A 14925-nucleotide genomic window follows, 5' to 3' on the forward strand; every position below is an offset into this window, starting at 1 on the left:
GCTTGTTCCTTGTCAAGGAGTGATCATCACGTTGGTTTCCTCTACATATCTAGTTTCCCCCATTCACATGTCATTGTGCTAGTTCCAAGCTATGTTTACAACCTTACTCTTATATAAAAATCAAATACTAGTCTCTTTATAGTCATCATATTTTCTAACTTATTGTTAAATAGTAACCTATGGAAGTCTTACAACTCAATATGACTGCTATATAGCATTCATGTAGCATACATGACTACTTTATAGCAATCATGTCCTACAACATCATTATTTTGCTATATCTCCAATTTACTTTGCCAATTACTTGATTTTTTTACTTTTAATACAAAAATCAAGCAATGTTATAACAAATAGACATAAGAATGATATAAAGTAGTCATGAAGCACACACCACTACTATTATAAGGGATGTGTTGTTTAATATATATATATACACACAATGTTTCCTTTAAGCTTAGCTTGAAAGCGATGGAAAGAAGAGAAAAACAAGATAACCAAGAAGCTTGGCTTAAAGAAGGTGATTGAAAGAAGAGCACAAGAAGAACAATCCAAGAAGAAAAACAAGAATATTTTCTTGAATCAAAGGAAAGAAGAGCACAATAAGCTTGTCTTGAAGCGAACTAAAAAAGAGCACAAGAAGAAAAACACAATTATGAGGAAAATCACATTCTTTCCTATTACTCCCTAAACATACAAATATCCTTTTTGCTAACAATAACAACTTTTCTCTCAAAAGCTTTCCTTTTTTTAAGGAAAAAAAAAAGCAAAACTATATATGGCTTTCCCTCTAAAAAATAGACTAATCACTTGCATACACACTACTGCACATAACTCCAAAAAAAACATGACTTCTATAGGCATCACGTCAAGCCACACTTGTGTATCAAAGTGTATCCATAGAAATACCAATAAGCATAGATCCCTCTTTTGCATCCAATCTCAAACCATTATGCCTTGCTCTACCTTCATTGCTTCATCAATTAACCATGTATACCATACATCATCCAAAACATGCACTCAACATGCATCAACTCTCCATCTTTGTGGAGCATGAACACATCTCCTTGAAGCACATGCCATGTAAATGCTAGATCCCTCTTTTGCATCCAATGTCAAACCATTATGCCTTGTTATACCTTCATTTCTTCATCAATTAACCATGTATACCATACATCATCCAAAACATGCACTTAACATGCATCATTTCTCCATCTTTGTGGAGCATGAACACATCTCCTTGAAGCACATGCCATGTAAATTCTTGATCCTCAAATAATATACTTGTGACTATAAATAACTCATAATCATATACATGACATCTATGCTACCATTATCCATGATCTTGTGGCAACCCAAAGAATTGATCAAGAGCCACCACATCATGATGTTGAGACCATGCTTTGTTGAAGAGAAGAAGAAAATATAACATGCATCTTCACTAGTAGTAACATCAAAATTGTATACTAGCCTCTCAATGTGTCTATAAAAATCATCTACTCTATGGATCCAAAGACTTCATCCATGATCAAGCAAAAAGCACACCAATCAAGTGATCATAAAGAAATTCAACAAATGTCCAATCAACCTCCTTCAAGTGTTTGCAATCCATGTAGATGTGATCACCAATATCCAAATCCATAATCAACAATTTCTTTTCATGTCATCGCTTTCAAGAAAATTTCCCATTCACCACATGATTTTTTAAACTCCATAGTTAACTTAAAAAACACATGCACCACATGCTTTCTTAAATCCATCCCAAGCTCCTCAATAGTAAGCAAAGAAGATAAACTATCATAGGCATCAAGCTTATCATCAACATGTGGTGACAAAGATAACCCCTCATCATCATGTGTATCCATCAACAAATCATCATATGTAGGTGTCCCAAGTGTAGTAAAACAAAGACTGCACAGAACTCCAAAAATGCACACTAGCACACAACTCCAAAAAATACACACTAGTGCACAGAACTCCAAACAATGCACACTAGTGCACAGAACTCCAAACAATGCACACTAGTGCGCACAACTCCAAACAATACATCAATTCCTTAGGCATCATAGCAAGCAAAAAAACACCCAAAAAAGTGTGCATGCCCATGTATCTACATCTAATTCTAACAAAAAAATCCCCGTGAATAAACTTTCTAACACTATACAATAGACATAAAAATGCTATAGAGCAATATGAAGCTATAGCCTATCAGTAAGAGGAAAAAAATTAATAGACTACTAGCAAACTAACATCGAATATATCTTTTTTTATGTTCTTACTACTGTTGATTTTTTAAATTATAGTTTTAATGGAAGGAGAAGATTTCAAGCTTTATGCAATTTTTATACAGTATAATTAAAACAAAAGTATAAATTTTATTACATTTTAACTATTAAAGTTAAACTTATAAAGATATTTACAACTTGTAATATATAGCTAAGTTTAAAATTCTCTCAAAATACCTTGTTTCAAGGTAAAATGATTCTTTTAAACTTTTGATAAAGATATTTTAATAGCAATCAAATCAATACTTTGCATGCTATTTGATTACTTTCTATTTTATAGCAATCAAATTGGGCAATACTATGTAGCAGGTTGTAGGCATAAGAATGTTATATAGTAGTCATAAAACAAACATAAAAATGCTATATAATAGTCATATAAGAACTATATAGTAGTTATGAAGTAGGCACCATTGCTATATAATATACATAAGAATGCTTGACATCATGCACTATTACTGTATAACATACAGAGCTAGAGCTAGAGCTAGAGAAGAAGATGAAAATATAATTTTTCTTATTCTCAAATCATCCCTAGTAGTTCAACAACAATAACAATTCATCTTCATGTTCAAATCAGCCCAACTAGTTCAACAACAACAACAACCCATCTTCATCTTACAGAAGAAATAGAGATCAACCATGGACAAACTAACCCAGCAATTCATTTAGAGGTGGATACAAACAAAGAAGAGGCTACAATAAAAGAGGCGCATCACATGTAAGAGGCTATATGCAAAGAGTAATGTTATTGGTCGTTATTGTCATAAAATGAATCATTATGCCAAATATTACGAGATGAAAACATGGGAATGTGATCACATTATGAGTAGCAATAAATATCAAAGCATACAAGGATAAAAGTGATAGAGGTGATTAATTGGTGAGTTTGGAAAGTCTTGATGATGATGATGATTATGTATTGGAAACTATTGATGGCTGCAAAATGGTTAGTCTAAGTGACTGCTGCAAGAATGATAAAAAACTATGGTATGTTGTGGTTCTTCCATCCACATGACATTACACCGTCATTTGTTTAAGAAAACAAAGAATGTGGATAGAACTAATGCAATAGTGTATACATCCAACAGTATAGGAAATGCCATCAAAGGTCGAGGCTTATTACCTATCGATCTGCATAGTAATATAACAAATATTAGAGTTGATAATGTTTTATGTGTGCCAATGTGATTCACCTCTTGCTCACACACTCTTTTGCAATGCTCAAATGGATGAAACTATTTGGTTACTTCCTAGGAATAAATGCAATGGAAGATTGATTCACATTACTTTTATTAGCAAAGTTTATGCTACTACACTTAACTTCTTTCCTACATCTGAACATAAAGATCTTACACATAGTTTTCTTTAAGAAATTTCCCCAAAAATTTTTGGATCAACCAACCATGGTTATCAAAGTTTTGGTGAGATAGATTGGTTGACTACCCGTTTATTCTGTGGCTTGGAACCCCAACATTTACTTAATTAGCCAAGTTGCCTACCTTAGGTTGAATACTCTAAAGTTTGTTTGAATATTTGAATCTGGTAACAATATCATCAATAACATATTGATGTCTCTTACCTTCTGATTTTTAAATTTGGTACTATACCAAAAAACTTGACCCTACCCTTGCTCAATATGATAATTAATGGACTTACAGAGATGAACAATGCACTAAGGATTTATACAAAACAATTGCCAACGAATATTCAAGCTCTATAAGAACCCTTGTTATTCTTATTGGTTGATAAAGTTGCAAAAAAACTTCATGCTTAACCTCCCCGAGGATATATTTCTTGTTGCTATGTAACTAGCATAAAATTTCTAATTCGTAATCCTGTCAAACTATAGTTCGAAAGGCATTATGGAAGCCCTACAAGGGCTACTTATGCTTGTTTTAAAAATCAAGTTATTAAGTTCAAGTGTTGATAAGCTTGCGACACTTTATTAAATTGTTTAGAACTCAAGATATACTTTTATTTCATCGATTTCTTTACTTTAATAATTTGAACACATCCAACTTCTTACCAAAGTTGGACCCTTATTCAAAAAACAAATAAAGGGTACTCCAATTGGACCCTTAACCATAAAAACAAATAAAGGGTAATCCAATGGGATATACCCATGCTAATCACCATTGTGGTACAATTTATACTTTGGTTCTATAGTTAGGTTGTCTATGACCAATAATTTTGACCTTCCACAATCTCTTATGTTGTCACATGTATAAATGATCTAGTCTCTGTCAACAATCATGACATTTTAGAATTCTTAGACCCTAATCATGTCAATGATAAGAATCCATGTGGATATATCCCTTGCATATTGTTCAACTAAAACCCACCCACCTCTCTCTATAAAGTGCCCTACTTCCTACATACATGGGGATATACCTAGCAAATTCCTCTCCGTCCACACAAGATTTGCAAATTCCAACTTGGATCCATCATCACATGCAGATGGACACTTCATTTGGAATTTCTTTACATAACCGACTTTCACATCCTACAAGTAGCAGGAACACCATCTTTCACATGCCTGACTACCTTCATCATATGTAGCTCTTTCTCAACAACAAGGCTTTATTTTTATGTCCAATTTCACTTGAAATTCCATCTTGTTGGTTCACAAATCAAAACACCATCTGTGCCATTCATATGTTTCATGCAATCAAGTCCACAAAAATATTTCTTTAGTGACTGTGTAGAATATTACAAACAGATTAAAATGGGCACTTTCCCACTTTTGAACCTTATTTTCTTTTGTATTGCATTTCATGAGCTACCTATGAGATCGTCATTGGCTGTACGTTCTCTCATTCAGAGCTGTGATACCCTCCTCATGGTCCAAGATGCTCACCATAATTGACTCATCATTCTCACTTTCCATGCATTTCCTATAGCTTGCATCTTAATGAACCCGAATATCAAGTGACAAACTTTCCCTTCATGGTGAGGCACTAGGTGGGCCTTTAGACAATTGGCTTCTACTTTGAAAATACAAGGCCCCAATGCACCAGAATTTTGCAATGACGTATCAATTGGGAGCATGGTTGAGATTTCCATGTGTCTTCAAGCATAGGCCTCTTAGAAAGACCTATATGACTTCATATACTCGAAGACAAGATAATACAAGAAAGATGACCCACAAAAGTAGTATGAACCCACTCGAAGCCCATGCCCACTTTCGAGGTCCACCGAGTTCCCCACCTATAAAATATCGTCTTGCAACCAACACCACCACACATAAAACAAAGGTGACGAAGTAGACAATCAAGATGAAACCCAGTTCAAGAGATGGAACTCGAAGTTCTTCCTTCAGCACAATTCTGTTGTAGGTGGTATTGATGACCCAGGGCACTCCTATCCCAATGAAGATGTTGACAGAGTTGCTGCAGCATTCCAAGTTTAAAAAGTATAAGAACTCTATAACAGTACAAACTTGGTGATGGGGGCGCTTGTCATGTGTTCATGTGTGTGCGCGTGCGTGTGTGTGTGTAAAACTACTAATGCACCTGCAAGTGATATTTGCAATGGCAGAGTCAGCAGTAGACTGGCGATAAGCTGCTATCATACTAGCTGCAAGATCAGGCCATGAAGTCCCAGTTGCTAACACTGTTAGAGCTATCACATATGAACTGACACCTGTCATGACAGAGCCAGAGAAAATTAAATAAGCACGTGCAATGTCTGGCCACTTAGTATTGAAAACTTTCCACGAGTATGCACACGTGAATTTACTTGTGTTCTGACACTCACCTGTTACACAACCAATCAAATCTGTGAGCCGCGTAACGATGTAACTAATGCCTGTGATGAAAACCAGAGAGCACAAGAAGGTCGCCCAGCCATGATAAAGACTGTGAGGTGGTACGAATGCAAAAATAAATTTCCAAGGAAAAGCCAACAACTCATAGAAGAAGCGGAATCCAAAAGCCCGTTTCCCAATTGAACCATGCCATCCATTCAGCTGCATCCATCGAGTCACATTTCTTTCAAGCCTCTCTCTCTCTCTCTCTCTCTCTCTCTCTCTCTCTCTCTCTCATTTAAGGGATGCACTATGCATCTCCCACCACAGTACTCACATTGTTTGATCCTTGGTCTCATGAGCCATTTCAGCCCCTCACAGATGTTTATTACCCCTCTCCCTCCCTCTCTCTCTCTCTCTCTCTCTCTCTCTCTCTCTCACACACACACACATGTTTATTACCCCTCTCCCTCCCTCTCTCTCTCTCTCTCTCTCTCTCTCTCACACACACACACACACACGTGCCTCATTTCAGCTCGTCATGTACATACCAGGGTACGACATCTCTAGGACAAACGAGAATGCAGAGAACAGTGTCCTTGTCTTCATCCATGCACCTGGTATCACAAGGGGTAGACAGCTGCTGCTATGCCAAGACCAGATGGATGACAATACATGGCCTCTCTATAGAGATTTGTTGCCACATTTTCAATGCCCTGGGAGACAAACGAACATTATAGACAACATTTGACAATTTATACACAGCCAGAAACAATCCCCTCCAGAATGAGTTCATACAGAAATCATTTTCTCCCAATGACTGGATTTATCCAGATGCAAGGTTATTTGGGTACTCACGTCACATGCACTCAGGTATTTCCATGGGACAGGTCAAAGATGTTATTGAATAGATGCATTGAGGTTTGCAGAGAGGTGGGCAGGTCGACTAGAGGAAACGGGCAGGTCGTGGGCATGTCAGGCAGCAGATATGCCGGTCAGTTAGGTCGCATATCACATGCAGTGTGACACATTCGCTCATCATCAGTGCTATACTTACACAGAAACAGTACATTTGTCCTACACCATGACCCCATTGTGAGCCCTAGTCCAAGGACATGTCAGGCAAGAGCTACATAGGTCATTATTCCAAGCCGTAGGTGTCAGTGTATGTCACTTAACCCACTTGGAGAACAGTCAAGCATGTAGGTTACTGTTATGTACCTAGCACTAATCCTCAGGATTAGGTCCTAATCTAGTCGGGGTTGCAGAGCCCTAAGATTAGGGGAAGGTCACAGGCAAGTTACAGGTGGCTAGGGATCATTGATAGATTCCCATGCACTGACTAGCATCTCTTGCATATCCATTAAGAAATATCTAGCCAGATCAATTTTTATACCCGTAAGTCCTGATATAGTTACCGGAGATCTAGATTGGTAACCATACAACAACATAAATGGTCTGTACCCAATGGCCAAATGCTTAGCACTATTGTAGGCAAACTTGACAATCAGGATGTACCTCTCCCAATCAGATGGTCACCTAGAGACGTACGCATGACGTATATCCTCAAGAACCTGATTCACCCTCTCCATCCGCCCATCGTACTGAGGATGATTAGAAGAACTCATACTCACCGTAGTCTTCAATTTTTGGAAAACTACAAGGTGGTTCCAAACGTAGTGAACGATACGTTTAGTACATTTGGAAAACATGCTAGAAAGATTCCAAATGCAGTGAACGCTGCCCCCGATATATATATATATATATATATATATATATATATATATATATATATATATATATATATATATATATATATATATATATATATATATATATATATATACAAAATTTATAGTTTAGTTATAAAATTTTGAAATATGAAGTTTGAAGATTCATCAATGAACATTAAAGCACTTAATACTACTATACAACCTTTAGTTTCAATTTTGCGGGAGGAAGAGAGAGAGAGAGAGAGAGAGAGAGAGAGAGAGAGACTTGAGCATGTGCGGAAGAGAGAGAGACTTGAGCGCCGCATAGAGACACCCGCCGCACAGAGGCTGCCACACGCACGTACGGAAAAGCGGGGAAAAAAAATGACGTTGACTGGCGTTCGTTTTTTTAACCTATTAAATCAAAAGTGCACGTTCACTATGTTTCCAAACGTTAGTGAACGTTCCAAATGTTTGGAACGTTTGGATGTATCCAAACGTAGTTTGGATGCAACTATGGAAAACTAGCTACCAGAAGTGTCCAGAAAACTTCGTGTGCCAGTGCAGCCTGTCACTCACTATGTCAGAAGGCAACCCATACAATTTAAACAACTACTCAACAAACTGCTGAGCCAAATAACTTTTCTCTAACGGTTGACCTTGTAGGTAAAAATCTTGCCATCTTTTTCAATCTGAGTACCACCACCCAGATTAGTACGACCCCTGAGTCCCTGGTCTAAAACTACCGACTGCCAATACCACTTGAAATACCCATCGGTTCGACACAACCCTCTCAAGGAATCATGCAAGTCAGCACTAATCTCGGTGAAACTCAAAAGATTCACCTCTCCAATCTGACTCAAAGCATTTGCAACCCAATTCAAACTTCTCGTCCTATATTGAATCTCCATATCGAAGTCCTCCAATAGTTCTGCCCACTGTGTCATCCTCCCTCTCAAGTCAAGTCTATCACAAATGTACCATAGTCACAAAAAAAACATGTTTCATCATTTCCAAACCTAAGAAACGTTTCGCTTTGAAAAGCTTGCAACCTCTTCGTCACGAAAGGTTCGGGCCCCTTCTCTGCCTCTCCTAAGCATTCCTACTGCACTTCGGCCGCGCCAACTCAGAGCAAAGGCAGCTGACGAGTTCAATCCGCCACTTGATTGATCGCTTCTCAAAGCCAGTAGAGAGGACCATTGCCGCCTCCTCGACGAGGGCTCTCCCACCTGAGTCGCCATGTGGGCCCCCCACGGTCTTGGGGGGTAGCCAGTGGATTAAAGTTTCTTCTGATGTCTCCCTGTCGAAGGAACTGGCATTTTCGAGGAGACGGTGGCTCCCATTTGGATTTGTGGGGTTTTTCATCACTCCAGGCTCTCCACGCCAGAGTGGTGCGATGATCTTCTCCTTCCCCTTGAGTGTAGCCCTGGGGACGGATTGGGACACAAAGTCGGTGTCTACCGCCATCCAAGGGCGCTCTCTCATCATCTACATGATCTGCATATCACTAACATGCTTACCCATCTTTGGCCCTTGGCTCGGATGGAGCTAGGAGGCTCAAGCCACAGAGATCAAGATGGGGAGGTGGTGGCCTCCAGCTTGAAGGTGTTGCTCTTTGTGTTCCTTCAAATCTCAGTAGGAGTACCCCTCCCCCCTCCTACAGATACCTGCATTGCGACAGGTGGAGCTCTGATTATGCTTACTCCCGAGCTTGGACACAATAGCATCACATGGAGGACAAGATCCGTGTCCACCTGACGCGTCTTCGTCCTAGGACTAACCATGATTACTCCCCGTTGAAACCCATGCCCAAGACTCTTCGAAAGGAGGGCAGTTCCGATTGTTCCGCTTCCAACAGAGATTAGCTATGCGGATTGCCACATGGAACATCCAAGGTTTGGGATGGCCTCAGTGTTTTCAGAGGCATGGCATCCTTAGAGGAGAGCTCCATAGAGCAGCAATTGGTGGACCCATTGATATTCTCTTCCTCCAAGAGCCCATTGACGAAGTAAAAAGGAAATTCAAAGCCCGCCCGCTCCCGAGCATTTGGCCCTAGGAAGATCCATCAAGGCCTCCACCAGCTCCTTAGCTGTGAAGGGAGTCAACAGGGAAATTCCAGAGAGCAGGGGAAACCACCTCTCTCGTGTGCCACCACACCCGCTCTCGTGCATCCATCACCTGTGAGGATAATGGGGCACCCGTGAGAAGGGAACTGAAAAAAACTGTGGCGATGGCTCTCACATGGGTTTGTGGAGGGGGGGTGTGTTTTGGGGCCAAAAGAGGGAGACCAAAAAGTGTGACTTGCCTGGTAAAATCTTCCCGTAGCAGCGGGTACGCCCCTCGGAAAGATGGTGTCTCATGGAAGGCGGCCTTCGAGCAACCTTCAACGACATTATGACCATGCATGCCATGCCAGAGAGGCTTTCAGAAGGTTTGATTCACTTGATTCCTAAGGAGGGTGGTGACAGATTGGAGATCGGCAGTGGAGAACCAAAATCCTTCTTAGGACCGCCTACAAGATTTTGGCCAAGGCCATCAGCCGGAGACTTCAGCCCTTCCTCCCCAACTTGTTTCATGATACTCATACAGGTTTTGTTCAAGATCTGAGCATTCTGGACGACATCTTCACTTTTTGGGAGGCGACAGCTTTGGCCAAGAGGCGATAGAGATCTTTTGTCGCGCATCAGGAGCACAGATCAACTAGCAGAAGTCGTGTGGATTTTGGGTTGGCTCTCCACCCGCCCCGACTTGGCACCCAATTGAGGCTTTTGAGTGGATCCCGAGCGGCACTCCAATCCGTTATCTTGGATGCCAGGTGGGCATCGATATCTCCCCAGAGAAGCAATTAGCCCCTCTTCTTTTGAGCATTCAGAAGAAGCTTCTATACTGGACTTCAACGAGGCTTTCCTTAGCCGGTCGAGTAGTGGTGGCGAACCAGGCTCTTCTTAACGCCATGTGGTATATTACTTCTTGCCAGGCCTTTTCCCGAGCCTACATTGATCACGTTCAGCGGTTGATCCACAATTTTTTGTGGGTTGGCAATGATGGGAGGCCCGCCCAGGCCAAGGTGGCCTAGAGAGTTACCATACAGCCACGCCACACAGGGGGCTTGGGCATCATCGACCCTGCCATTCAAAGCCGTGCCCTGTTGGGCAAGTTGATTGTTAGAGGACTTCTTCCAGGTGGTGAGCTATGGAAGGATTTCCTCCTAGCCAAGATTTCAGCCCATACACCGAGCCTAGGGGGCCCTTGGTAGCAGAGCACTAGATGGATCTTCATGGAGATGCGGGCCCGCGGCTTTAGCCCAACTTTTGAGGACAGATTTGCAACCAGCTTATTACATGCTTGGGATCACCTCAGGCCGGCCCTCTTCCAGTAGCCTTTGAGAAGCGTCTTCGACAGCCCCCTTGTTTTGGAACCCCCTAATCCATTTACCTAGTGGTCACATGCTAGGGGCTTGGCCTCATGTATCGTGGGGAGCTTTGAGCACGAGACCTGCTAGGTCTCTTGGAGATTGGATTGCATTTATACAGCTTCCCCTAGTGGCTCAAGAGAGAGGCCTAACTGGGATCCAGGGCAGAGATAGACTCGGCCTCGACAACAACTCTGCCATTCCTCCAGAGTGGCTGACCCCGACCCCGACCCTAGACCCTCTTCCCCCCTAGTGGCTGGGAGTGCTTACCAAGCACAATATTCTCCTGGCAGTTCATGGCACGGATGAAGCTTTGCATTGCTCACTTTTTCGATCGGAGCTCATGGCAGATTAGTGAGATCAGAGTCCACCTTGGAGGACTATAAGGGATGCACATGACAAAGGTGAGGGTGATCGGATTCCATGCACATGAGTGGCACATAGACCCACCTCCGGCCAAGGTGGCCAGGGAGAGACTCTGGTGTTTATGGATTTGGGACAGCCGACCCATCACGCACCTCCAGTGGGACCAAGGGGAGTGGACTTGGTGTGATCCGGCAGACAAGGAGGAGACTCCGAGTTCCCCATTCTTCGCATACACTGCACGGCTAGGCCCTAGGATCCAGATGCCCGAGGTCGAGGGCACTCCGGAAGCAACAAGAAACTAGCAATCTTAGGGCCTCATCGGAGTTTGACAGTGGGCACATGGTTGGCCATTGGCGGTCAACGACCAGCATGTCTGAGATGTGGCCATTCCCAGGAGTCTCAACAATGACATTGCCTTTGGGATAGCCTGAAGGCTCAACAGGTTTGGCAGCACATTCTCCGCATCTTCACTATTGACAAGGCCTCTCTCTGTACTATTACATGGGGTACTATCGCTTGGACCATAGAGGCTGAGGTAGTCATGGCTTATGAGGAGGAAGGTGAGGAGCTAGCCCTTCACGTCTCTCACCTTCGCATCTCGATATTGCTAGTCCCAGCCCCATCTGCTGGTTAGTGGACTCTTGGTTCGAGCCATAGATGGGAGATTTGCAGCGGCATCGCCACATGGCACATCCGGAGAGCTCGATGCAACGAAGCCATCGAAGGCGCCCACACTCCGCCTGCAGAGCCCATCACGAGCATCTGGCTTGACATCATTCATACCCTTTGTGGACAATGGGTGAAGCTTTAGGGTGGTTCTAACCGTATGTGGAAGCGTCGCGAGCCTTCTTGAGGCTCTAGCAACCTGGTCCTTTTCTCACATATTGTGGTGGTGAGCCCACTTGGCATTCCATACCACCTATGTGGTTATTCCCTCCCCCACCCCTTATATGAGATAGCCTTCTCCTCATAGATTGGCCAACCAGAGAAGAAGTGCATCCTTCCCCTTATTTTGTTCTTTGATCCTTCGTACATGGAGGCGAGTTTGTATCTAGCCTTTGAGGATGTTTTTGGTTAACTAATAGATGGATCTTATTTCCGGAAGAAAAAAATGGAGCTCCCCAGGGAGATTTACACCTGCATATATGTCCCATCCGAAGATATTCCAACGACTGTCAGGCAATCTCATCCTCTTTCAGCTGGCTCATCCTTTAAGGCGTTATACTCACAAGCTGAGACCTTGGAAGCAAATCGATCTTATGATCTACCTGCGGCAAACCATAAGGCAATTCAGCACGGAAGACATTGGCAAAATCCACCTTAATGTCCTCCGAAGCTTGTGTCTCCCAAGCAACCAACTTAACCGTATTCAAACTACAATTAACCTTAGATGAAAGGGAATCAAGAACACACTAATACACCTCATTATCTAAATTTCCAATTATATTATGAAGTTCCGTTGAATTTACAAAAGTAGAGGGTGGGATGTAAAATCGCCCTTAAAACAAATCGAAAGACCCTCCATAACCACCCTTTGAATCGACATGAATATCATGGCTAAAAGACCATTCCTTTTCTAGAATAACATCAACCCTCCAGCGGAGTCCATCTTGAGCATCTAGCTTGATATCATTCATACCCTTCGTGGACAGTGGGGGAGGCTTCAAGGTGGCTCTGACTGCATGCAGAAGGGGTGCGAGACCTTCCTAAGGATTTGCATCACGATCCCTTTCTCACTAACATTGATGGTGAGCCCACTTGGCACTATAGACTCCTCCAAGAACGGCCCTATGTGGAGACGAGTTTGTACTTAGCCACTACGGCTATTCTTCTTGGTAACTAAGAGAAGGATCTCTTTCTCGAGTGAAAAAAAAAAAAAAAGAGAATAACATTAACCCTATCTAGATTCATAAGCAAAAAATCTGTGGTCTCCAAAGGAGGATACATTCTTTTTGCCAGTGTATCAGTGTGACCCTGGCATCCTTCATTTTTTCTCCTCTCTCATGGTCCCCTTTTTGTCCTGAGAGGGGGCGTGTGAAAATGGCATTTTATCCAGCCCTAAAAGGAGATTATTCCGGATTTATTAGTTTTTTATTCATGTTTTTGTGTCTTCCTACTGGCCAACTATCCTTTCACTAACCAACCAGCAGCATAGTCACATGGGACGCAAAATGGGGACGGGGAATGGGGACGGAAAAGATTGAGAATAGCCATTCCTTGTGACTATAGAGTGACATGGGACGGGAATGGGAACGGAAAGATGCTGTCATCCCCAACATTCCAAGTCTAAAAATGCCCATTCCCTGTGACTATGACCAGCAGTCCACACACTATATATAGCATAGCCTCTTCATTCAGTAATTTGTACCACTTTATAGACCATATCAGGTACCATGATTTGATCTGCTGCTGCCGGCGCCTACACTGCATCTGATCCATCATCCTCGCCTATCAGCTCCAGCACATCAGCATTTCATATCAGTTCATGGGACAGCAGCCCTCTCTGCTACATACAGCACCTCAGCGTTTTTATCTTCGGTTCATGGGGCAGCAGCCCTCTCTGCTACACAATACAGCACCTCAGCGTTTTTATCATCAGTACATATCTTGGGACAGCATCGCACTCGCTGCTACAGTACATCATTGTTTTTCTTCTACAGTTTATCTTGGGACAGCAACTCACTCTCTACTACAGTACATCAGCATTTTTCTTCTACAATTTACCTTGGGACAGTAGCCCTCTCTGCTCACCATCTCACATCATCGGGATGGCAGCCCTCTCTACTTATCTTCACCATCAAGATTCAACACCACTCAGGACGGCAGCCCTCTCTACTCACCACCTCTCACTCAAGTATCGCAGCACCCTTGTCACCAAAGCTTGCACCACCTGCATCACTCGGGACGGCAGCCCTCTCTGCTCTTCATCACCCTTCAGGTACCAGGGCACCCTTGTCACCAAGGTCTACATCACTTCGCCTTCAGCTGCCCACTACCACCTCGGAGTGCCTCTGCATCCACCGACACAAGCCTTCGACACCGACCACCTCTCGGAGTGCCTTTGCCTCACATCGACGCGAGCCTTCATCACCGAACGTGCTTCAGCTCCGACATCATCTTTGCTTCTACACGGGTCTTCTACTCAGAGTCTCCTCACATCAGAGGACCTATTGCACATATTTTTGCTCCGATCTCTTGTACATCTAGTCCTTTCGTCCTTATTCCCTCACACAACCCCCCTTGCACGTTTTTTCCCCCCCCCAAAAAAAAAAGATCGACTTTCTGTTTTAGACTCACCTACTTGCTTTTTTCCAAAAAACATCCCTTAAAAAGAACTGCCAGCAACATAAGCATACTTGACTATAACTCCCTGCATACAGGCTATACGGCTCCCTATACAGCTACCCA

General features: G+C 42.5%; 1 protein-coding gene across 2 annotated transcripts in view; it reads right to left on the reverse strand.

The window, feature by feature from the left end:
* Positions 1–4861: 4861 nt before the first annotated feature.
* The window catches only part of MHX (magnesium/proton exchanger), a 57689-nt gene continuing 47625 nt past the window's right edge, over positions 4862–14925 (reverse strand). For both annotated transcript variants that reach the window (XM_086794613.1, XM_086794614.1), the window contains exons 6-8: positions 6039–6249; positions 5795–5924; positions 4862–5671 (exon numbers count right to left, since the gene is read on the reverse strand). In XM_086794613.1, the coding sequence (XP_086650739.1) occupies positions 5377–5671; positions 5795–5924; positions 6039–6249 (636 nt within the window). In that variant the 3' untranslated portion in view covers positions 4862–5376. The remainder of the gene's footprint in view (positions 5672–5794; positions 5925–6038; positions 6250–14925) is intronic.

The sequence above is a fragment of the Cibotium barometz genome, chromosome 61, assembly GCF_041138505.1.
Source record: "Cibotium barometz isolate CiBa-2024 chromosome 61, ASM4113850v1, whole genome shotgun sequence".
In the NCBI taxonomy this organism is placed as follows: Eukaryota; Viridiplantae; Streptophyta; class Polypodiopsida; order Cyatheales; family Cibotiaceae; genus Cibotium; species Cibotium barometz.